Source organism: Mauremys mutica, chromosome 4 (genome assembly GCF_020497125.1).
Source record: "Mauremys mutica isolate MM-2020 ecotype Southern chromosome 4, ASM2049712v1, whole genome shotgun sequence".
Taxonomy (NCBI): domain Eukaryota; kingdom Metazoa; phylum Chordata; order Testudines; family Geoemydidae; genus Mauremys; species Mauremys mutica.
Genome location: NC_059075.1, coordinates 62,596,631 through 62,619,758, shown reverse-complemented (window position 1 = coordinate 62,619,758; position 23,128 = coordinate 62,596,631). Strand labels below are relative to the sequence as shown.

Genomic DNA, 23,128 nt, shown 5'->3' with positions numbered 1-23,128 from the left:
AGGGGGCTGAAAGCTAACCTTTGTGCCCCTGCACCTATTACTGAGCACAAATGGTGCTCACACTGGTCTGAGAACCCTGCAGCCTAGAATATGTGGAAGCAGTGAAGATTGTGATATTGTCCAGAACTGAATTTCTTAAGATTGTCCCCAGAGGAACAGTTGATTTTATAGTGCAATCTGCAGCTAGAATGTACCAGATTGAAGGAGAGACATTAACATTATGAAGGAAATAACCTTTTTTTTAATTGGTAGTTTTTACTGAATACCTCAGACCTGGAGACTTGGGTATCAGAAAAGCTTCCATTTGTGACCAGCAAAGACTATGGCAAAGATGAGGCTGCAACTCTGAAACTCCTCAAGAAACACAAGGTAACTGAGCGTTATTGCCCAGGTAATTCTTGAGGAATGTAGCATGGTCTGTTCAGAGACTACAGTGGTCCCTCCTAGTCAGTCAGGGGAGCCTGCTTGGGATGAACTGTAGGAAAGATCCTGACTTAGAGAGTTTGGAGATTGAGTGTCTGTCTTTGGAGAAGTCTGGCTCTTATAGATAAAGCAATGGTTTAATGGCAACATTTTCTTGGTCTTTGTGTGTCATTCCTTGGAATAGCAGAGTCTGGGAGTGCCACAGAGGTAATGAACAGGCTCTGGGAGTAAAAGAAATGTCTCACGTTGTTTAACGCCATTAACTCTGACTGATTAAAGAGCGGTGATGCAGGCTGCTGAGGACTTCTCACTCTGTCTCAACTGAAAGTATGTTCAGGATGTTGAGGGCAAGGGCTATAAAGCAAGGGGCTGGGGGAATGCAGGGACCATCTGTTCTTTAACAGGGACATAAAGAACTTTTCACCCTCCAACCCAGTTCTGGGTGGTAGAAGTTTTAAAATGAATGAACACGTAGAATGACATCTCTCACTCCAAAGGAAGCTGGGCCATTCATCCCATGCCATTTTACACACATTGAGCATGAAAAGGAACTTTTTCAGATTTATGGGTGGAAAAATATTTTCTCTGTGTACATTTAGAAATCAGTTCATTATTCTTTCTTTCCCTAAGTTCAGTGGTGGCCCAGCAGGTCGCAGGTTGCCCACGGCTGCCCTAGTTGGTTTTCCCAAAAGTTAGTGTCAGGGAAGGCTTCCTTCCTATGAAGTGCCTGCTTAAAGTCTCTGTGGTGGCAGCATGGTCTGCCAAATTGTCTGTGTGAAGTTTTGTAGTGCTCTGATCAACAAGTTTTGGACTGGAATGACTAGCTAGAGGATTGTTTTTATTATTTTCAGTTGCTTGAAACTGACATGTCTGCAATTCAGCACTGATTTGTCTGTGTGGATTCACACTAATCCCTGGATCAGTAGTGGAAGGACAAATCCAATGTGCTGTTGTATCTGGAAAGAGCTTGACTTGGAAAAGAAACAGAGAGATCTGGAGTCTCATTTCTGTGAGCCAAAGCACCAACTACGTCCTGCTGTGCCATGTTTAGTCACAAAGGGAGATAGGGATGCCCTACTTTGCTCCAGAGCTGAAAACAGAGATAGATTAGTCATTATTCTGGGACTATCCTTCCCTTTCTACCCATGTAGCAGGCCTCTCTCATTGTGTTTATTTGCTTAGGTGTTGTATTTTTTCTGAAAAAGTTAGTAAAAATATTAACTAAGAACTTTTGTGTCAGGGAAAGCCCATATCCTGCTTTGGAAATCTGGGCTTTCCCTTTTGGTGCCTCACTGGTTATGACTGAGGCTGCTTCCAAGGTTAATGAACTGTAGATCCTGGGTAACTTACTCAGCTACTTTTTTCTTGCTATCAGGCATTGGAACACGAAATTGAGGTTTACGAGAATATGATGCTAGAGCTGGGTAAAACTGCCCAAACCCTTCCTCTCCCCGGCTCCATCCAGTTTGATGAGGTTGATGCCCCACAGGAACAAGTTCACTCTAAGCTCCGGGAGTTGCTGGAGCAGGCCACAGCAAGGTATGGGCTAGAAAAATAATTGTCTCTACTACCTCCCTCTTCTGGGTCCCTTAATGCATCCTGGGTTTGATTCAAAAGCCATTGCAGGCAATGGAGTCTTTCCATTGATCTCAGTGGGCTTTGTATCATGCCCCATATCTCTTCCTCTGTTTCATTGTGAGCTCTCCAGGAAATGGATTGTCTATATTTGTATCCTGTGCAGTACTGAGGTGCTACACAAATAATAATAAAAAAGGAGCTTTGTACATTTGTTGCGCCTAAGCTGTTCAATAAGATTTCTTTACTATTGAAGATGCTAATTCCTCCCATTTCCTCTTTTCTGTTCTTCATCCTCGGGCAAAGTGATTTTGAATGCTAGATTATCTCACATACTTACTCATCTGCCTGCTTGTTGGAGTCCAACTTCAGAGGTGGAACAAAGGAATTGTATTTCTGGAAGTGGTGCCTATTGTTTTCTTGGTGCGTTACCCAACTGGACAGATGTAATGATAGAATTATACCTTCCCTGAAGTCTGAGGATTTGTTAATACAATATTAATCACTTCACCCGTTTATGACTACATGCTCAAAACCAAGAGAGCTGGATAATGACTAAGATTTTTAGACTCTCCAAATTTAGCACTAGGAAGAAGCAAATCTATACCTGAATTGTTTAATTTCTTGCCCCACAGAAATGTCATTCAGAGAGAGGCCAGAAAGTTCGTAAGATTAGTAATGAGACAAGCCTGGCTGAAAGTTGAAATTTACAGAGGCACAGGAAATTCTGATACTTCAACAATTGTTTTCAGCCTGTTTCCTCACAAAGAAGTTGAAACAGTGAAATTGTTCATGGAAAAAACAATATAATGGGGGCTAATTTAGCTACAACAAATCAGGAAAAAGATCTTGGAGTCATCATGGATAGTTCTCTGAAGACGTCCACACAGTGTGCAGAGGCGGTCAAAAAAGCAAACAGGATGTTAGGAATAGTTAAAAAGGGGATAGAGAGTAAGACGGAGGATATATTATAGCCCTTATATAAATCCATGGTATGCCCACATCTTGAATACTGCATACAGATGAGGTCTCCTCATCTCAAAAAAGATATACTGGCACTAGAAAAGGTTCAGAGAAGGGCAACTAAAATGATTAGGAGTTTGGAATAGGTCCCATATGAGGAGTGATTAAAGAGGCTAGGACTTTTCAGCTTGGAAAAGAGGAGACTAAGGGGGGATATGATAGAGGTATATAAAATCATGAGTGATGTGGAGAAAGTAGATAAGGAAAAGTTATTTACTTATCCCCATAATACAAGCACTAGGGGCCACCAAATGAAATTAATGGGCAGCAGGTTTAAAACAAATAAAAGGAAGTTCTTCACACAGCGCACAGTCAACCTGTGGAACTCCTTGCCTGAGGAGGTTGGAAAGGCTAGGACTATAACAGGGTTTAAAAGAGAACTAGATAAATGTATGGAGGTTAAGTCCATTAATGGCTATTAGCCAGGATGGGTAAGGACTGGTGTCCCTAGCCTCTGTTTGACAGAGGGTGGAGATGGATGGCAGGAGAGAGATCACTTGATCATTACCTGTTAGGTTCATTCCCTCTGGGGCACCTGGCATTGGCCACTGTCCGTAGACAGGATACTGGGCTGGATGGACCTTTGGTCTTACCCAGTACGGCTGTTCTTATGTTCTTAATGAAAAGTTCAGAAAAAAAATTAATTCAGAAATGTCACAATATTTTGTTTTGGTGTGCTGGGCTGAATAGCAACGTTTTGTTTGGTCTCATTTTGACATTGAATTGTGTCAGCCTGAGTTGCTCTGGTGCCTCATCCATCCTTCTCCTCTTCACTGGCTGGACTATGTCTCCCGGGATGCACAGTTGTGATTCAACCAGAGGAGAGACAGCAATGAATCACTGGGAGATTTATCTTCAGGAAGAACATCAAATATTGGGAGACTTGCAATAAAGTCCCAAGAGTTGGGGTAACACTGCCATTTTTCCTGAACATTTCCACGGTTCTGGTTGGCCAGGCACATTAACAGCTGGAAAGTTGGTATATTTTATCTCTACCTCATCCTTAAAAGATGTTTGACTGTACTACAAGAGACCTAAACAATCTGGCAATCTTTGCTCAGGAAAGTGCAGCGAATTGTGGGGATGTTGCTTGTTGGGCAACATTAGCAGAGCTACATAAGGTGGTTTTCCCAGCACTTGCCTCACTGAGCCTCACTCTATGTAGTGCGGGTTTCCTTCTCACTTTCGTAAGTATTGCATTTATCTGTAGAAATAAAAATGATCAGGAAAAAATGGAGGGAATTATCCTGTGCTGTCACTAGTATCAAGACAGAGCAAAGCTCAGATAGCCAGTGTTGAAGAATGGTAAAGAGGCTGACAGGGCTACAGGCTACCATCCTTCAGACTTGATTTCCAGTCTTTGGGATTATTGTGAGCACTCTCAGATTGAACCTAGTTTTCTTTCTTGGAGAGAGCCCCTCATTCTCTTCCTTATTCTATGCATTGTGTAGATATTTATATTCTGCTTTCTCCCTGTTGCTCTCTCTAAACAGAGGGAAGAAGCTAGATGAGACTCTTGGTCTGCATGAGTATCTGAGGGAGTATGAGGATCTGCAGGACTGGATCAATCAGCAGAGGCAGGTGGCCAGCTCTGATGATTATGGCAGTGATTACGAACATGTCCTGGTGAGTTAATGGTACCAAACACAAGCAAAGTTTACCTGATTTCATACTGTAAAAATGTAAGATATGGAGTGTGACTGTGTATAAAGAAAAAAAAGTCTTCTGACCGCATGCCACTAGTTGTCATCTCACACCCTGCATTTAAACCCATACGGGGTATCATTAAATAGTTATGACCCATACTCAATGGTGACCACACCCTGAAAGAAATCTTTCCCCAACACCCTCTTCCGGCCTTCCAACGACCCTCAAAGTGGCACCAGACCCTGCCAGAACAGCAGATGCAAAACCTGCAGACATATTTCCACTGCTACAATGATCAACACCCCCCACAACACACCTTTTAAGACCCAGGGGTCCTATACATGCCTATCACAACATGAGGTATACTTCAGCCAGTGCACTATCCGACCCAATAACAGCTACGGAGGTGAATCCAGACAATCACTTTGCTTTCAGATAAATTCACACACAAAAATGATAACAGGCAAAAACACCACATTACCCGTGGGCAAACACTTCACAAAACAATCACTCCATATCTGACCTCTCAGTCCTCATCCTCAAAGGAAACCTGCACAACACTTTTAAAAAGACAAGCCTGGGAGCTTAAATTCATAACTTTGTTAAACATGAAAAATCAGACTGGCTACTAGAGACACTGGATTTATGGCTGATTATAACAATCTATAACCCACTGACCCGGCTTTGTCCTCCAACTTTAGAAGTGTTAACTGCCCACTTCACCTTGAATGGTCTCTTACAGCATGTTAACTCCTTATGCTAAACAATTTATTTCACCTTGTGTTTAACTGTGACACTCTGAGTACCTTTCCCAGACCTAAATAAGAGCTCTTGTGTAAGCTTGAGAGCTTGTCTCTTTCACCAGCAGAAGTTGGTCCAATAAAATATATTACCTCATCTACTTTGCTTCATAAAGTATGACATAATGAAAATCATGACAGCACTATGGGTGGGGGTAGAAGAGAGGAGGGGAATGAAGGTGATAAAATAAGGAATAATGCTGATCAAGAGAAAATGCAAATGAGCTATTAAAGGAAAATGTAACATTACTTAGAAAATAAAATAGTTTCATTGGCTGGAACAGGCTGGCAGGGTTGACTAACGTCCACCCTGTTAGCATAGGAGCTGGCTGAAAAAGAGCTAAGTGAGTGATGACTTACTGTGGCAGCTGACTCCTGTTAAAAGAGGTTGGGAATAGCCCGCAGAGGAAGGGGAGGGTGAAATGAGCTAGGCCACCGCCTGAGAAGATTTACATCACATTTGTGAAGCAAGCCGGAGGGGAAGGCTTCATGTGGGAGGGTTTTCTGTATAACTGTTCAAAACTATTTGGTGTGAGACTTTGTTTTCTGAAACACTGGTATTTTGCATGGCTGATTAAGTTGTATTCAATAGAGTTGACCTTGGTAGGAGTGGCCTTCATTCAGTGCCTAGCTGACAGAAGTCTACATCACAGAAAACACCAACACAATTGGCACTATTATTGTTAGAGCATGGATTGAATAGACCATGAAGACTGAGCTATGTCCCATCCTAAGGGTGTTTGACTCACCATAACATACCTGTGCTGTACCCTGTTCAGAGAATAAAGAGTGGACTTTGGTCAATCCTGAATTTTATTGTAATGGAAAATTTTTCCAAGGGAAATAATTGAAGCAATAGCATTAAAGGCAGTTATAATTTAGTAACACTTAAGTGTGGAAGAGGTCTTGTGTAGGCCCTCTGCACAAAGGTGATGTTCACCATTAGGAGATTACTACTTTAGAGGATAGTCCTAACTGGTTTTGGGAGGTAGACTAGATGACTCCGGTGGGATTTTCTAGCCCTGACAGTCAGTCCATGGTTATTTCATTTACATCATACTATTTCATAACATACAGTCCATTCCTTCCAAGGTTCTCAAAGTGCATCATGAACATTAGTGAATGATTTTCAATTGGTGATGGGCCAGAATTGGAACTCTGGCTCCCACTCCTGCTACAAAAATTTTCAACAGGAGTTTTGAATTTGATTACAGGACTGGATCTGAGCACTATGACTTGGGTCTATCTCTGTAATGAGCCATACTGGAATACAGAGTCCTAAAATGCCTATGCTTTGGGAAATTCAGATTTGGATCCAATCCCAGCACTGAGCATTGTGGCTCAGGTCCACTCTATATGTTGATCACCAGATATTTAAAGTAGTGTCCATTTAGTAGATTTTGGTCACAAATATTAATGGGTAGACATCTAACTTCCGATCTTCATCTGCCATTGAAGTCTGTAGGAGCTGCAGTGCTCACCACTCTTGAAAGTCAGACCACTCATTTAGGTCACTCATTTTATAGACCCGTTTTTTAAAAATCTTAGCTTGTGCAAAATTGTGTCCACAAACAAGGAGGTTGGACTGAGGCGGACTGAAAAATCTAGCACTGAATATACGTTTGTATTCATACCTTATGTGTATGTTATTTAATAATATGAACTCAATTCAATTTTCATTGTATGTTTGATCAGGTGTCCAGTTATTTTTTATTTCGGGATGCTTCTACCATTTGCAACATACTCTCTGCCTCTACCTGCATTGTAGAGCTAGCAGCATTCTTTCATTTTTCTAGCTAATCTATAGACCCTGTTGGTCTTTTGGAGCAAAATTATGTAGTCACAGTCAAGCTTCATCTCCTTAAGATCACTTGCCAATTGCCTGCCGTCAGGTTATATTCAGTAGGCAGCTGAGCAGATATCCACGTGGAACAGTAACTTCCCTTCCCAAACCAAGTCTGATCCCTGTTTTTTCTTCCTCTTTCAAAAGCATCTTTGTGCCAAATATGATACGTTCCTGCACCAGATAGAAATGGCTGCCAAGAGAGTTGCAGCTTGCCAGCAGCTGGCAGAGAATTTGCTGGACCATGGGCATTCAGAATCCAGAGAGATCCGGCAGAGGCAGAAGGAGCTACGGTAAGAGACTAGCACTGGCTATTTCCTTCATTCTTCTTTCAGTTCCTACCTCGGGGAACCAAATGGGAAGAGATCCAGGAAAGTGGAAGACATGCCCACACAATTCATTAGTTAATAAATGTACGCCAGTGTGGACCGGAAAGGAGATGTGGCTTGTTCTGAAATGACGCCAGTGGCAACTTCATTGGCACAGGACAGCCAATATGCCTTGTTCTTAAAAAAAAAATCATCATAGTATCAGCTTTCTGATTTGGCAGCTTGTGCAGTGGACCAGAGACCTTTAACAAGCAGTATCCCTGAGAGTCCTGTGTCATTTTAAAGGGAATCACTTAACTGGGCTGCTAGGAGGTTAGTTGTGTCTTTATGATCAGGTTGGCATGGTCAGTGAATAGAGCACTCGACTGGTTCTCAGACCTAGGTTCTCTTCCCAGCTCTGCCACTGCCTGCTGGATGATCTGGGGCAAGTCATTCCCCCACTCTGTGCCTCAGTTTCCCCACCTTTAAAGTGGGGATCCTGAAGCTGATCTCCTTTGTAAAGCACTTTGAGACCTATTGAGAAAAGTGCTATAAAAGAGGTAGGTATAATTATTACTGTTCAAATTTGAATTTCTTGGAGGAAAAAAGTCACTGAAGGACAGACTGGACCAGCTGGATCAGATGAAAGCTGTGGCTGAATTGAGCTAAACTAGGCTGGTATTCCGCACAGGCACATCATTCTGCAGAATGTTAGCTGTCACTTAAAAAGAATGGAGCCCCTGAATTCTCAGTTACACTAAGGCCTCTTTACCCTGCCACTGAGGTGTAAGAGGGCCTCAGTATAAATGAGAATTCAGGACTATCTTGCTATTACTAGTGGTTGTGAAGACAATCTTCCAAACATGAATGGATCTAATGCAGCCTTTCAGAATCTGACAGAGTTAATATCATGGATTGGTGCGAGCTGCCCCATTCATCTCAGTGCATGGTAACACTGAAGGCTAATAGGGACCATTTAAATGTCAGCATTGTTCGCTATTTCTCTGCTGATTATTTGAAACATCAAGCTGCTCCAGGATTGTGGCTGGAGCTTAAGCAGAGTAACACCACTTTTTCCTCCTCTCTCTCATGCTCTATCTGTAGTCACACAGACAGATTTAGTTTTTCTAAGCATTCTAAAAAGTTAATGCTTTTCTGTTTGAGTGTGTTCATTCTTCAGGCATGCTCACAAGCCCTCCTTTTGTACATACTCTTCTGACTTTGTCATGCTTCTAATTTTACCTCTTAGGCTCTCCCTCTCCGGTTCTCTCATATTCATTCTCCTTTTGTGTACTATGATACACATGAGATGGGCCCTTTGCCTACCCCCAAACCAAAATCTAGTCCAGGAAGCAGAAATCTGAATCTCTTAGAAATTTAATAGCACCTAAACCATTTGGCTTCAATCATCCTATTACACATTACAAATAAAATTTAAAAAGCCTGCTGTGGCATAAACTGCTCGCAAAAATACAGTGCGACTGAGTGAGTGATTTACCCTTTATTTTTGTTGACTGCCTTTCTGCTGCCACCTCCTTTGAATCCTACTATGGCATGTATTGAATAGCCTACATTTGACTGTGACAGGAACTGCTGTAAGATTGACTCAGTGATGTGAAACACTGCCTGCCTGCCTGCAAGGGAATCGCTTCAGCCAGGCATGGTGGCTGGAGCCAGAGACTAAAAAGGGATCTTTTAAAAATCTTTGCTTCTCCTAGTTATCTTATTTGTCTCCATTTCACACCCTTGCATGGTCTGTCTCTCCATGGCCCTTTGCAGGAACTCCTGGGAAGAGTTGTTGGAGATGACCAGGTTACGAGGTGAGCGACTGAAGGATGCAGAGGCAATTCACAAGAGTTACCAAGACCTGACAGATGCCCTCACCCACATTGAGGTAAAAATCATGGTGAAAAAACATAGGAGGTGGGTCTTTAATTTCTACCTAGTGCTGTAAGGGTCTCTAGGACACCCACCATTCCTACCTTTGGCTTATTGAGTTTCCTTACAGAAAAGACCCATACCTCACAAGCCACTCTGACCAGAAGTGCTGAAAAAGACTCCTATGGAATCCCCCAAAGACTGAACTTGATCTGCTGTCAGGAGTGGCTGCTGGAGCTGTATAAGTCACTAGACACCTGCTGAGCTGTGTGAGGAGCAAGAGGCTGAAGCTGGACTAAATTGCCTCATATTGCAGCACATGCTGTCATGCTAATTCTAGTCCATCAAGCCAAAGTAAAAAGGCTTTATTGTTCACTGCCTCGTTGTGCTCCTCTTTACAGCACTGATTCTCTATAAATTAGTGAGAATATTTTCCAACAAAAAGGCATCTCCTGAAGTGTGAATCAGAGGAGGAAATCCAACATGGCTTCCAACGAGCAAAGCAGTAGGATTCTGCTACTTTATGAGCTGGATTCTCCACTTACTCACACTGGCATAATTCCGTTGACTTAAATTGAGTTAGTCCTGATTTGAACTAGTGTGAGTGAGTGGAGAATCCATCTCCTTATCTCACTAGATACCACCTGGGATTCTGATAGACTGTGTATATGCGTGAATGTATTAATAGTTAATTTTGTGACAAAAGTGCTGAATTGAAAGCTCTGCAGGCCCAAACTCTTGATTTATCCATAGGTTCGAGTCAGCCCACGTAGAGGCAATGTTTCCCTCAGGCTGCCCTGCCAATGGACCTCAGTTGTAACCTGGATGTACTACACCTAAGCTTAGAATGGTCATTCCATAGTCATGACCATTCATTCGTTGGCCTCTCTGCTGAGAGTGCTGCCAACAGGTGGCAGTTGTAATGATGGTTTGTATGTTGTGAAGGCCTGTTGCCAAAGAAGTGGACTGAGACCCTAAACTAATTACCAGTGTCTCTTTTGAGTAGGTCATCAGGTGCCACTACAAGAACTATTCAAGGCTTACCCTTGCCACAAGCCTGGTCAGACTTTTATTTCTGTGGGCTGAGAAGTAGTCATGCATCATAGCACACAGTGCTACTTCTAGTCCATTAGCCTGGCCTAAAAGATATTGTAAGCCCCACTGCCTCATTGTGTTTATCTGTCTTTTCTAGAACATTACCACTTTACATGTTGAAAAGAATTATTTGCAACCAAATTCAAGGGCTTCTCCAAATTATTTGTTTTTAAATCAAAAGGGTCAGTCCAGTGTAGATCTCAGCATACTTGATGAATTATCTGCTGCTCTGTGTGTCTCTGGATACCCCTTGTGTCAGCAGCTCATCTTCCTCTTACTCATGTAATGACCACCTGCATGGGTCTTCAGTAGCCTGTGTATAGAGAGCCTTCAGCACTTCAGTACAGACCTCTACCATTTCAGCTAAAGTTACTCCATTAAGTGTAGCAGTAGTAGGCTATCATCCTTTAGTGGACTGACCACTAGAAGGAGCTGTAACACACACACTGCCAATGGGTTACACTCAGATTCCATATAATGTCTTAGGGCCAGATTCTGCCAGCTTTACATTGAGTAATACCTTTGAACAGTCCCTGTGAGAAGTCCTTACTTGCAGACAGGGCTGGATTTACACCTTATGCGCCCCTAGGCAGAGCATCTTCAGCGCTGCCCCTCCCCCCGCCTACAGATGACCTTCATGTTTTCCTTAATAAATTAAACAAAACAAAATATAAACACGGCCTCCCCAGGAAGGCACGAGACCCTCCACTATGCACGGTGCTCCCAGCCCGAGCCAGGGCACAGCCCACCCGCCCCAGGCAAGGTGCAAGGAGGGGGACTGTACCTCTCCCCAGGGCAAGCAGTTCCCCGGGTGTCTTCCATTCCTTCCGCAGCCTGGCGTGGCAGCCGTGCTCCGGCTCTGCCCGTGCAAGTGAATGGGGCACCGGTCATGCTCTTCCCTCTCCCTCCGCGGCACAGGGCGGAGGCAGTGGGGCGGCTGAGATTGGGAAGGGCTGGGACACTGTCAGCACCTTCAGCAGCCGCCCTGCCTGGCCACGACTCACAGTGGCCCCAGGCGGGTTGACTCAGACGTTCACCCTGCTCCAGCCCCACACACTGGGTGGCCACCAACCCATGCCAGGAACCCGACCGCCCACAGAGGGGCTGTATGTATTAACTTTTTAACTTTTAACCCACTTTTAACTTTTAGGCACCCCTAGAACGCTGGTACCCCTAATTGGAAATCCAGCCCTGCTTGCAGAGTAAGAAAGGTCCCCTATAACATGAGTAAAACTCTCAGAAGTGGACCCTTAATGTTTGTGCCTTGAGGTGTTCATTAACAAAGCTCCCATTAACTCTTTCCTTGCTAGGAGAAGTCCAAGAGCATCCCTGATGACATTGCTAAGGACATGAGTGGCGTGCAGTCCCAGCTACGCAAACATGCAGCCCTTGAACATGAGCTCTTAGGGAATGAGCAGCAGGTGAGACCAGTCACTCACACTCTTTAATGTGCAGCCAACAGCCTGGATTCCAAGCCAGCTCCAGCAACACTTTCCCACAATTAACTTGTCTGTCAGAACCTGGAATGGTCTCCCTCAAAGCCTGCTCTTTCTTTTAATGTCTTTGAGTATCGGCGATAGGTATGAAGTGGGTGGTTTAAAACATTGAAAACAAGACAGGCTGTATAATTAGGGCTGACTCTGAAATGGGTCAGAGGGTTGGTTCCGATAACCACTTGAAATGGATGCTTATGCCAGGCTTATCCCTCCTATTAAAAGCATGCTTTTCCCATTGCTGTGCCCTGCAATGGATTCACCAGCTGGTTAGAGGGAGTTATGGGAGGTGGGAGCTCACTAGGATAGACTAGGAATTCTGACGGGTTTAGGCAGTTGGCGAGAGGAGGGCAAGTTGGGAATATGAGGCTGGGGCTTGTTATACAAACTTTTTAAAAGGCTCAGGTCACGAAAAGGGCTGTTATTCAGACAGAATCCTGTTTTGTCCAAAAAGACATGCTCGGCTCTGGCTGTAAGAAGGAAATTCATGAAGTTTGTCTCTTGGTAACCTAGTTTGATAAATGCAACATCAGAGTATTGACAATATGTTACACTGAAATAACTAAGGCAGCGTACCACTGAAGGGGCAAGGGCCTGACATCTAGACCTTGGGCTATCCATAAGGAATGGCACACTGGAATTAACCAAACCAGCTGCATGATGCCTTTAAAGAGAAATGAGGCAAGACAAATATCCATAAAGAACCTATCTGTGACTAATCTAAACAGCCCCTATCAAAACCAGGGTAGGGACATTTGTTCTCCTGGGATATCCATATCTGACACATCCCTGACATCTTTACAAATGGGACAGTGGAAAGAGGAGCTGTGACCTGAAATAGCTAATGAGATGTTTGCACTGCTGTGATGAACCTCAGCAGACACTGGATGTCACTGTTACTCCATGTGACTGTAACTGGCACAGGAGAAAACTTTGTTCTGAAAGTGTAACTTGAATTCTGGTGCCTTGTGCAGTTGATATATGTCTTGTTATCATTTCTGTGATGCTAACTGGCCCTCCATGACCTTCCACTTCTTAACCTGCATGATGACTTTCTCCCCTCTGCAGCTGCAGGAGCTGATCGATGCTGCAGATGGCGTGCTGGCCCAGTGCTCTGAGAGACAGGTGGCCGACCTGCAAGCGAATCAGCAAGCAGTAGTGGAGAACTGGGAGTCCCTGAAGTCTAAAGTGGAACAGCGCAGGGAACATTTGGAACAGGCCTGCAAGCTTTACCAGTTTCAAGCAGATGTGAGCGCTCCTGCCTTCTGTATTCTATCTGTTAATGAACAAAGAAATCTGACTTGATGTTATGTGAGCATGAGCATGTGTGTCTGGCACACAGGTTTATGTGACAGAATGTGAGTACAGACAGGTGTTTGTGCGTGCCATTTGCTAAGTGTATGAGAGCTCAGAGCTGTGAGTGTGTATTAGTAGATGGGGAAATATTGTGCCAGAGTGCAAGGGATGTTCATATACAGACATACATGAGAGTGTATGTTGTGTAAGGCAACTGGCAGAAGTTGACATCAATGTGCAGGTGGAAAACCCTGCACCCTGTAACCCTAACCCTAACCCTAACCCTAACCCTAACCTCAGATAGCCCAGGAAAAGGAGATAAACCTAATTTTCTCAGAGGGCGAGCACCTGCAAAATCCCACTGAAGTCAATGGTAATTGCTAATGCTCCACACCTCTGCAAACCAACACCTATCTGTCCATGTAAGCATGAGTGTTGATAAGGGAATGGACAAGTGGGTGTTTCTGTGGGTGTCATCTGTATGTGCATGTATATAGACGAATCGGTGGGTGACAATGGACCATTTCAACATTTTGTTTCTAATCGACAGTTTCAAAACAAAATGTCAATTGGAATCAACTTCAGAAGTATTTTTGTTTTGACCCAAACCATTTAATTTTTTTTCAGTTCTCTGTTTTAATGAGAAAAACCAAAAAATTCAGATATGGTTGCAAATCAACCAAATATTTGTGGGGATTTCTTTGGTTCAGCCACTGAACTGAAAGATCAATTATTTGCTCAGCTCTAGGAATGACCCCACAGTGCTGTAGGCGCCTGGCACAGAGGATAGCAGGCTGCTCTAACCCGCAGCTGCGTTCTGGCTCACTGCCAAATGCCCCCAAGTTCTGGTGAGCACAAAGGGTCACACTGCTTCCCTTTTTTCTAGCTGTGCTGAGTGCTCTTCAGGGCCATTGAAATGATGTGAAAGGCAGTTGTAGCAAATAAGAGGTGATATTTTTACTTTGTTGATATCTAGATAAAGAGACAGCTGTGTATTTGTTCACTTGTCCTGGTTCATGTTTGTTTTTTATTTAAAAGAAATCAAATAATCATTATTGTAGGAAGGGAATTCTCCTGGGTTATCTAGTGCTTCCCTCTGCATTGTGTCAGGTTTGATTTCATTGTGACTAAACAGCTGGGGTGGCCCTAGTGACCACAGGTCCTATGACAGCAGAGGGCTCCAGATCTCTGGAGGAACCCTCAGTGGAAGTAGGGTTTAAAGTGGGTTTCATGGTTTTGTAAAGGACATGAGCACCCATGTGCTGAAGTTTGCACTAGATTCTATGTGGTCTCAGGCTGGCTCTGCTCAAGAATCTCCCATAGATTGGAGTCTTGTCTGTCCTTACATATTTCCAGCAATAGTTCAGTAAACCCCTGTGGCTGCTGGTTCATTCCAATGCTCTGAAAATCCCTAGATTTATGGATTTTCCCCTAACACTTAAATCTCAGTAAGCCTTAGATATTTGCACTGTGTCAAGTGGAATGTCAGTGACTTGAGTGATAGCCAGCCATGACTCTGAATTACAGCTGTGCAAGTTGAAATGAAATCTGCACACATGCACTGAATCGCCCTCCTCAATTGGTGACTGGTGACGGTCATGTACAAATCATGGTTATTGGTCACAGCACCCATTTATAATTGATTAAATTTTCAAAACGAAGCACTGGAGTTACAAGTGCAAAGCATGCAATCATGTATGCAAATGAAGCATTATTATTTATTTTCTGATGTGGAGTTTTAGTACTCTGCGATAAAAGAGCACCCGTGCAGTACTCTGGAGGCCTTTGACAGTCTGTTTCAAATACACTAATTAACAAACAGACCCATCCATATCCACAAGATCACCTCAGATAGCCCAGGAACAATTTAAATATAAGAAAAAGTTAAGTCATCTTCCCACACAAGCCCCACCAGTGTTCCATGCTCTCCTATTTTTAACAGGAGCAAAACCTTTATTGCACACTCAAGTGAGAGACCAACAGTAAGTGGGCTGGTTGGGGTTCAATCAATTAGGTGCACAAAACTGTGCACACAGACATGTAGAATTATTTTTAGCTTCACAACTTTCTTCAGTCACATTCTGAAAATAATTCTCAGGTGTTTGGTGTGTGTTCTTGTACATCATTGCCCCAGCTGAGAGCTTCAAACACTGTCTCCGAAATTCTAACTGTGGCTCTCTGCCTACAGAATTCTGAAGAAAATCCGTAGAGCACACTACAGAGATGTCTAAAGGGCAACAGAAAACATCCTCTTATTGCTGATGAGACATTGCACAATGTTGTTGTGGTTCTGATACTACAACAAAAGGCCTGTGGGTTTTTTAATACTGAAAGTAGATATTCCTGTGAGCTTATAGTACTCCCCTGTTGAGGCTCATAATAGCATTACAAGCCTTAATGGACTATTATCCTTGTTCTCTACGGCTGCATTATCTGTTATTAGAGATGAACATTTATGCAGTGATGTATCAGTCTGACAACCTAAGCCTGTGACTAGAAACTAACCTGACCTGGACTTTTTCTTGGGTTCCAGGTGTGGGACTATTTCTCCTGGACAGCAGAGATGATGAGGGAAATGAAGACTGAGGAGACAATCCGGGATATATCCACTAGCAGCCTGAGGCTTACCCAACATCAGCAGCTTTTGGCAGAGATCGAGGCACGAGAGGAGACATACAATCGAGTGGCACAGCTAGGACAGTCGCTGCTGCAGGAAGAGAAAATATCATCAACAGAGGTAAACAGAAACCATTTGATAGCATATCTGGGTCACAGTCACATACAAAACTGCTCAGTACTGTCACAGATACCATTCTGCACTCAAGCTGGGCTTGGATACAAAAACACACACGCACACACACACACACATCGTGATACACACCCAACTCAGTTGAATATCTGAGTTGGACACACATGAATGTTCTTTCAGATCACTTCATACATGAGGATGGACCCATGTGGGAATCATATAAACACCTGCCAAAGCGGAGTTTGGGTTATCTGAGAAGTTTGGGATCTTTTGAGCAATCAAGACAATGCTACTTACTTCCTGAATTGGATTTTTACAAGTTCTTGCCTTCCAGTTATGGCACTACCTCCACACTAGACCAGACAGGGCAAATATACTGAAAAGGCTCAAACACATAAGAAAATCTAAAAGAATAACCGGCAAACTTTATGCAGCTCTAAATGATACTGAAATACATAAATCTCAAAAAACGAAAGAAAGATGGGAAGCAGAATTCTAGGGTACCAGGACAAGCATCCTCTAAAATTCCTGTACAATCACCCATTTCTCATGATAGAGAGTATTCCAGTGTATCTCACATTCTTACAACCCAATAATCACCAACAAAATGAACTCCAACAGCTAACATCTCTGTTGGAAGGGATGTAGGCAAACTGCCCTCCACTCACACAATTGCTGGAGAGCAAAACATTGTGATCATTTATACACAAAATCTTATAAAAAAAAATTTGACATTCTCTTCAGTGAAACCTCAGCCCATTAGGTAGTAGAGGATACTCTGCTAAACCTTTATAACAGAAGTTATGATAGGACACTTGTTCAGAATATTAACTATTGCTGCAATAAAATACATTGTCACAAAATAAACCTTGTATTCGAGACATGGCTAGGAACAATGTAAGAAACTAAAGGAATAGCACAAATCACAGCTCTAATTTGACTGTCCTTAGATCTGCTTGAGGATTGATAGACTTCAACCAATTCTTTGTTTACAACAAGCAAGAAACAAAGACAAATCATAATGGTTCAGAGCTAAAAACATGTGCTGCACCCAGACAGGACATCAACCTGTCATTCAATTCCTTGTGAATGATTGTAGCTGTTGAAGGTCTAGCAGCCCATGTAGGGGACTGGCTTGAAGCACAGTCTGTGTCCAGGTCAGGTGAGTCTTAAACACAACACCCCCCCCACATGCCCTCCAAACTTTGCTCTGTGCAGATCATGTTCCTTAGGATCAGGTTTTGGTGTTTCCAGAAGCCTGAGCAGAGTTCTTGTAGTTAATAAAAAGTGCTGTGCCTTCTCCTCTGACCAACCTATCTCTGAGTGCTTATTAAATATTGCAATGTGCACCTACCATAACTAGTAATCTTCCCAATTCCCAACCTGTGAAAGGCTTTGAACATACAAGTACAGTTAAAAGAATCGGAAGTCAGTGCTGATAGCCAGAGGCCTGTGGACACCAGTAGTTTTGGCAGTTGGAATACCATGTATTTCAACACGGATGCACCATGTGTTCATACGCGCTTGCTTTGTGGCACATAGCCCTGGTGCTGACTCCTCATTTAAGTCTCTGTCCTGTCAACTTTCAATGGTACTTTCTGTGCCTACCATGGTGGCCATGAATAACAAGGAATAAGTTCTGGAGAAGGAGCCTAAGAAACAGCTACTATTGCTTTATGTTGGCGTGGGCCCCTAGATATGTACACAGACATACTGTCACAAATATTCCTCCTCACATGAGATTGGACACCCCTCAGCTTCTCTTTGTGCCCGTATACAAGTGCTAGCATTTATTCCTACTCTCCTTTGTTTGATAACTTTGGCCAAAGTGCCATCGAAGAGGTCACTCCCAGATCTGCTTTCTCCTACCTGCCTTCCCCTAATCCCATGGGCTACCATAACTAAAATGGGTTTTCCTTTGTGTACCACCTTTAGATCCAGCAGAAGTTGCAGGCTTTGTTGGAAGAAAAGGATAATGTGTACCATCAATGGGAGCAGAAGAAGGAGTGGTTGGAAAAGATACACCAAGAACAAATGTTCTACCGGGATCAGGATCACTTGGAAAAGATCCTGAACTCTCAGGAGGTGAGTGACCTTTGCTTCTGGTGAAATGCTTCTAGCCTAAAACTAATGTGACTGTAAAAGTCTAACTGGGATTATTTGAAGACCCAAAGTGCAGATGCATACAGGATACACTGAGATAGGATGTCAGCACTTGAAATGTATTTCCTCACCAGTATTAAATAATTTCATAATCTTTTCTTCTTCCCAATCTTTTACTGGTGGTAACTTTTTAAAAACTCATCTCAAGTACCAGTGGTCAGAGCATTAGGTCTAATGTTCCCTGCCATGAAAACTGTGGGTGCAATCTTAGATGTAGTTTTATGTGGCTCTGCTCAAACTAACAGGTTGCCAGAATGCAGCAGGTATGCCAAGGGAGTGGGTTTTTCTCAATGACGACAGCCACGCCCATCACAATTGAAGAGATGAATGGAACTGAAGCAAGTAGAATCTCGGGGTAGCTTTTCTTGGAGAGGTGATTTTAGGAGACATTTCTTGTTAGTTAAATATCTGAGATTGGTGGCAGTGCAGCAAAACAGTTCCAGGCTTTTCTTGGAGTTTGCTTGTATCTGTGCAAATGCTTCATACCTTGGTGCCAGTGGAACTTCCCCAGATGCAATTGAGCAGCAGCCAGCTTCCCTACAACATTAGTGCCACTGCGTCAACGCAGACTCTTGGGAGCTGCATTGGCAGAGTGTCCCTGAGCTGTATTGTGCAATGATATTTAACCCTTTGCGGTTCAGGGGCTTGGAGCCACCACTTCTCAGTACTTATAGCGTATGCATTGTGCTGAGAATTCCCAACATGTGGCTCTTTTGGCAGCTGTGATCTGAGTTCTGAGTTTGTGCTGAAACCCGAAGCCAGGGGAGTTTCACCTGGTTTAAGGTTTCTGTAGTAAAGTGTAGCACAGCTCTGCTGGCTATAAATTTGTATTTGTTGCTCAACTAACAAATGACACAGGTTGGAAAATACCTACTCTCAGCGAAAAAGGACTGAGCGACCCTGCTAACATCCCATGTGGATAACATCATCACGGGAAGCTCAGGCACTGTGAAAAGACTTTATTCAGGGTGAATTCTGCCTTTGGCATATTTTCCTAAGAGTGAAATGGAGATTGGCCAACACACAGATGTGTGCTTAAAAGGAACATACAATATACCCATTTTCATAAGTACAATCTGCTGCTTCTTGCTCCGCCTACATTGAGAAATGCAGTTGAAAATAAGTGCTACAGATGAAATTGGCATTTCTTATTCTATTAGTAAAGTCAGCCATTTTGATGAGAAGGGATACCCCAGCATAAGGGAGTGCAAAGCAGTCTCTAACTTGCTTTATTACCGGTTCACTAATTTATTTCCCCTGAAAATGCATTGAGAGCTACAATCAGTGTTATTACCTCTTATGGTGGGGCAGATCTCCACTCCCGTCAGATCAGGAGCAACACCCACTTCTCCCCAAAGGGGTGCTAGAGAGGTATAGCCTGCTACACCTCTCCTATGTGTATGCTGTCTCAAAGGTGGGACACACAGGATTGCTGATAAGAGGCTAGTCTCTCCATCACATTGCATGGGCAAGGGTTATAAAAGATTATACCGCTTTCACATGGAAGGAGTCAGTATCCACCAATTCCAGTGGTTAGACTGATGCAGACACCAGCCAGTGCAGCTCAGTTTAACTTTACTTATGTATCCATGTAAACTGGGTGCTGCTGTAAACTGCTGGATAAACAGCTTAGGAGAGTCAAGTCCACCATCCATAGAACAGGTGAAGTACAACACAGACCAGGCTTCCACTGACTGCCTTGCCAGAATACCTGACCCCTGATTCAGAGGTTTGTAGCAGGCAGTTCAGTCCTCAACCTTTTTCTGGAGACTGCCAAAGGTGCCAGTTGTGATATTTGTTTCTCTGTTGTGGATACCTATTCACAGAACTGAAACCAGCAAATGTAAAGCCAGGAAAGCTGGATCCTTTGCTTCCTTCTCCCTCCACACAGTGCACGTTAGGGTCGGGAGTAGAGTTGCCGCAGCACAAGTGTGTGGGGGTAGGTGGGTGGGGGACAATATCGCTAGGGTGTTATAATTTGTTTAGGGGCTGGGGCAGAGAATTGGAGAGCCATAACAGGCTGTCTGACAGCCCCCCTGTCCCTGTACTCAGCAGAAACTGAGCACAGCAGAGAATCTGCCCTAGGTGATTTAAAAGAACACTCTTGGTATGGAAGGAAGAATTTTTAAAGTATGTATTTCTATTTATTTCTTATACTAGTCCCTTAGAAACATAAGTGTGACACATTCACTAAAATGTTTTTTCATTCTTGGTGTATTTACACAGGTTTATTATTGTAGGGTTCCTGATACTTTGTTGCAGGTTTAGTCATATAAAGAATTACATGGGGTGTATTCACTTAATTATTCTTTTAAATAAAAAGGTAAGACATATTTTGCCATAATCCACTTTGACAAGTACTGCTTAAAGGTATCTCTTTTCCTATTGAAATTGGGCAAAGTACCTACATGAGACTAATCAGATTATGAGATATCATGGGTTTGTGTGCACCAATATGTGGTTGATAGCCAACTGTGCATCTTCCTTCTCATTGACATAGCCTCTATCATCACTGAGACTATAGCTACACTGCAAGCTGTGGCGTGATTCCCAGCTCATGTAGACATACTTGCACTAGCTCTCATTGAACTAGAATGCTAAAAATAGTAGTGTAGGATGCACAATGGCAGCACGGACCAGCTGCCTCACATACAAACCCACCTGAACTCCATGAGTATGTACTTGTTGCTGCTGCTTCCTGTGCTACTGTGGCTATACGACTATCTTTCGCATGCAGGCTCTCACAAGCTGTGAATCACACCCCTAATTTGTCATGTAGACATAGCCTGAGATGTGACAATACCTGGAAGAGATCTGTTGATGGATGAAGAGCAGATGATTAAAACTTAACACAAGAAACACATAAATGATGTTGGTGACAAAGGGAAGACACGTAATTTACTAAAACATAGGGTAAGAGAAAACAGATGCTCAAGCTGGTATGAAGCCTCTGGGTCAGATTGGACTGATCACTACTCCTGGACTTGCAGTTTGCCACAGTATTGAGGAATGCTTTTCTTCCACCCAGGAAATTTTTCGTTTTCACCTCAAAATTAATCTGCTGTAACTCCTTTCATCTGATATTGAATAAAAATGCCACAGAAAGGCTGAAGTTGGTCTAGCATGTATCAGCATGCCTCAAAAGTAAAGAACTCTCAGATAGCAACACATCTTACCTCCGTTTTGCAAACTTCACTGGTTCTCTGTTCATTTTAAACCACAACACCAAGTCCTGATTTTACTTATTAAAACCTGTAATGGTATGGGACCTGGCAACTGTGGAGACCACCTCATCCTCCATGGCCCTACAAAATCAGCTACACCCTGCAGTGATTCTGAAGCTGGAGAGAGAGATGCAGGGTTAGGCTATTAGGCTGGGGAACAGAGTTTTCCATGACTGAACCTGGCTATTCAACTCCTTGCCAAGAGAGACAAGACAGAGCCCAAGCCTGAATATGTTAAGCTCCAAATATAAGGCACTCTTCAGTGAGAGAGCTTTCCCTTAAGGAGTGGCATTTATAAAGAAATACAACAGCAGAGCCAATCAGGTTGACAAATACTGTCTCATTGTTGCCTAGTACTCCAATACGGTCCATCTGTACCCATGTGTTGTCGGTTGTCTAAAGTCTTTATGACAGGGACTGTCTTTTTGTTCTGTGCTTGTGCTCTACTTAGCACTAAGGGTTCTCACTTCTGTTCTCTTCTCTCTCCACATGGGAATTCTTCACACAGATCTTGCCTCAGGATCTGCCTCTGGACATTTATTTGAATAAAGGGAGAGTATCAAGAGATGTGTTGGTATCCTCTGCAGCTGATTCCATCCATCTACTGGGTCAGTTTGATAAAGCTGCACATCAGTATTTATTTAGTTTGTATTATATGCATATCCATTAAAACAGCAGATGGGGGATTTATTCCATCAGACTGAGCACTACTATGCCTATGCAGAGCTAAAATGTGGCTGAGTAATGACAAAGGTTCTCTTCCTTGGCGGCATGGGCAGGAATGAAGGAGAGCACTTTAAACTGCCATTTCTTAACAAGTGTAGTGGTAGCCGTGTTGTCTGTCTAATTTCATAACAAGCTTTTATTCCCTCTTTTGCCCCCGAGGCTTCAGTTGTGGACTTCCAAATCACTTTCACAAGGAGGATTTTGTCATTTGCTGGTCTTGGAACAGACCGAAGTGAACACCTGTTTAAAAAGGATCCCCATCAGGCAGGCAGACATTTCACAACTCTTTTCCCTCCTTTCTGACTTTTTGTGGGTGGGTGGGTGGCATTACTTAGCTGTGTCTTTGTGTAGCCACATGTCTGGGGAATGTGCATGCGTCTCTTTAACATAGTTGCTTCAGTCAGACCCCTGTTGCGGGTTGTTTACATACACAGAACATGCTGCATATACCTTAAATAAAGTCTCTTCCAGCAGCAAGGAATAGGGGAAGGAAAAAGGTAAGCAGCCCACAGTGTTTTAAACTAGAACTGCTTTCTCATTCGTTCTCCATGCCAGTGTGACAGGTTTGACTTCGTGCCAGCATCTTATGTTACATCCAAGTTACTTAAACCTTCGAAGGATTTCAGCAGGGTTTAGTCTAGGATCGTTCTGTGCTAAAGAAAATAGAGCACATGTGGAGGAAATTAGGCAAACAGCTATCTTTTTTTATTGCTGAATTCTGTTGTGCCATTGCTTGGAACAGTTGTAGGAAATTCTCCTAAGACCTGTGAATGGAGATCTTGCCATTCTGAGTGCAGACAGACAGCGTCTGAGAGAGATGAAAAGAGAATAAACTTGCTTTGTTTTTTAACAGAAGCAGAGCTCTATATGCTCTGCTCTCTCCCA

The 23,128-nt window shown here is 43.2% G+C and overlaps 1 protein-coding gene across 2 annotated transcripts in view; it reads left to right on the top strand.

Annotated features, from left to right (window-relative positions):
- SPTBN5 (spectrin beta, non-erythrocytic 5) overlaps positions 1–23,128 on the top strand; it is a 150,404-nt gene that overhangs the window by 52,457 nt on the left and 74,819 nt on the right. For both annotated transcript variants that reach the window (XM_045012303.1, XM_045012304.1), the window contains 9 exons: positions 253–369; positions 1,799–1,962; positions 4,515–4,647; positions 7,459–7,604; positions 9,399–9,513; positions 11,903–12,013; positions 13,154–13,333; positions 15,915–16,118; positions 18,066–18,215. In XM_045012303.1, coding sequence (XP_044868238.1) covers positions 253–369; positions 1,799–1,962; positions 4,515–4,647; positions 7,459–7,604; positions 9,399–9,513; positions 11,903–12,013; positions 13,154–13,333; positions 15,915–16,118; positions 18,066–18,215 — 1,320 coding nt within the window. The remainder of the gene's footprint in view (positions 1–252; positions 370–1,798; positions 1,963–4,514; positions 4,648–7,458; positions 7,605–9,398; positions 9,514–11,902; positions 12,014–13,153; positions 13,334–15,914; positions 16,119–18,065; positions 18,216–23,128) is intronic.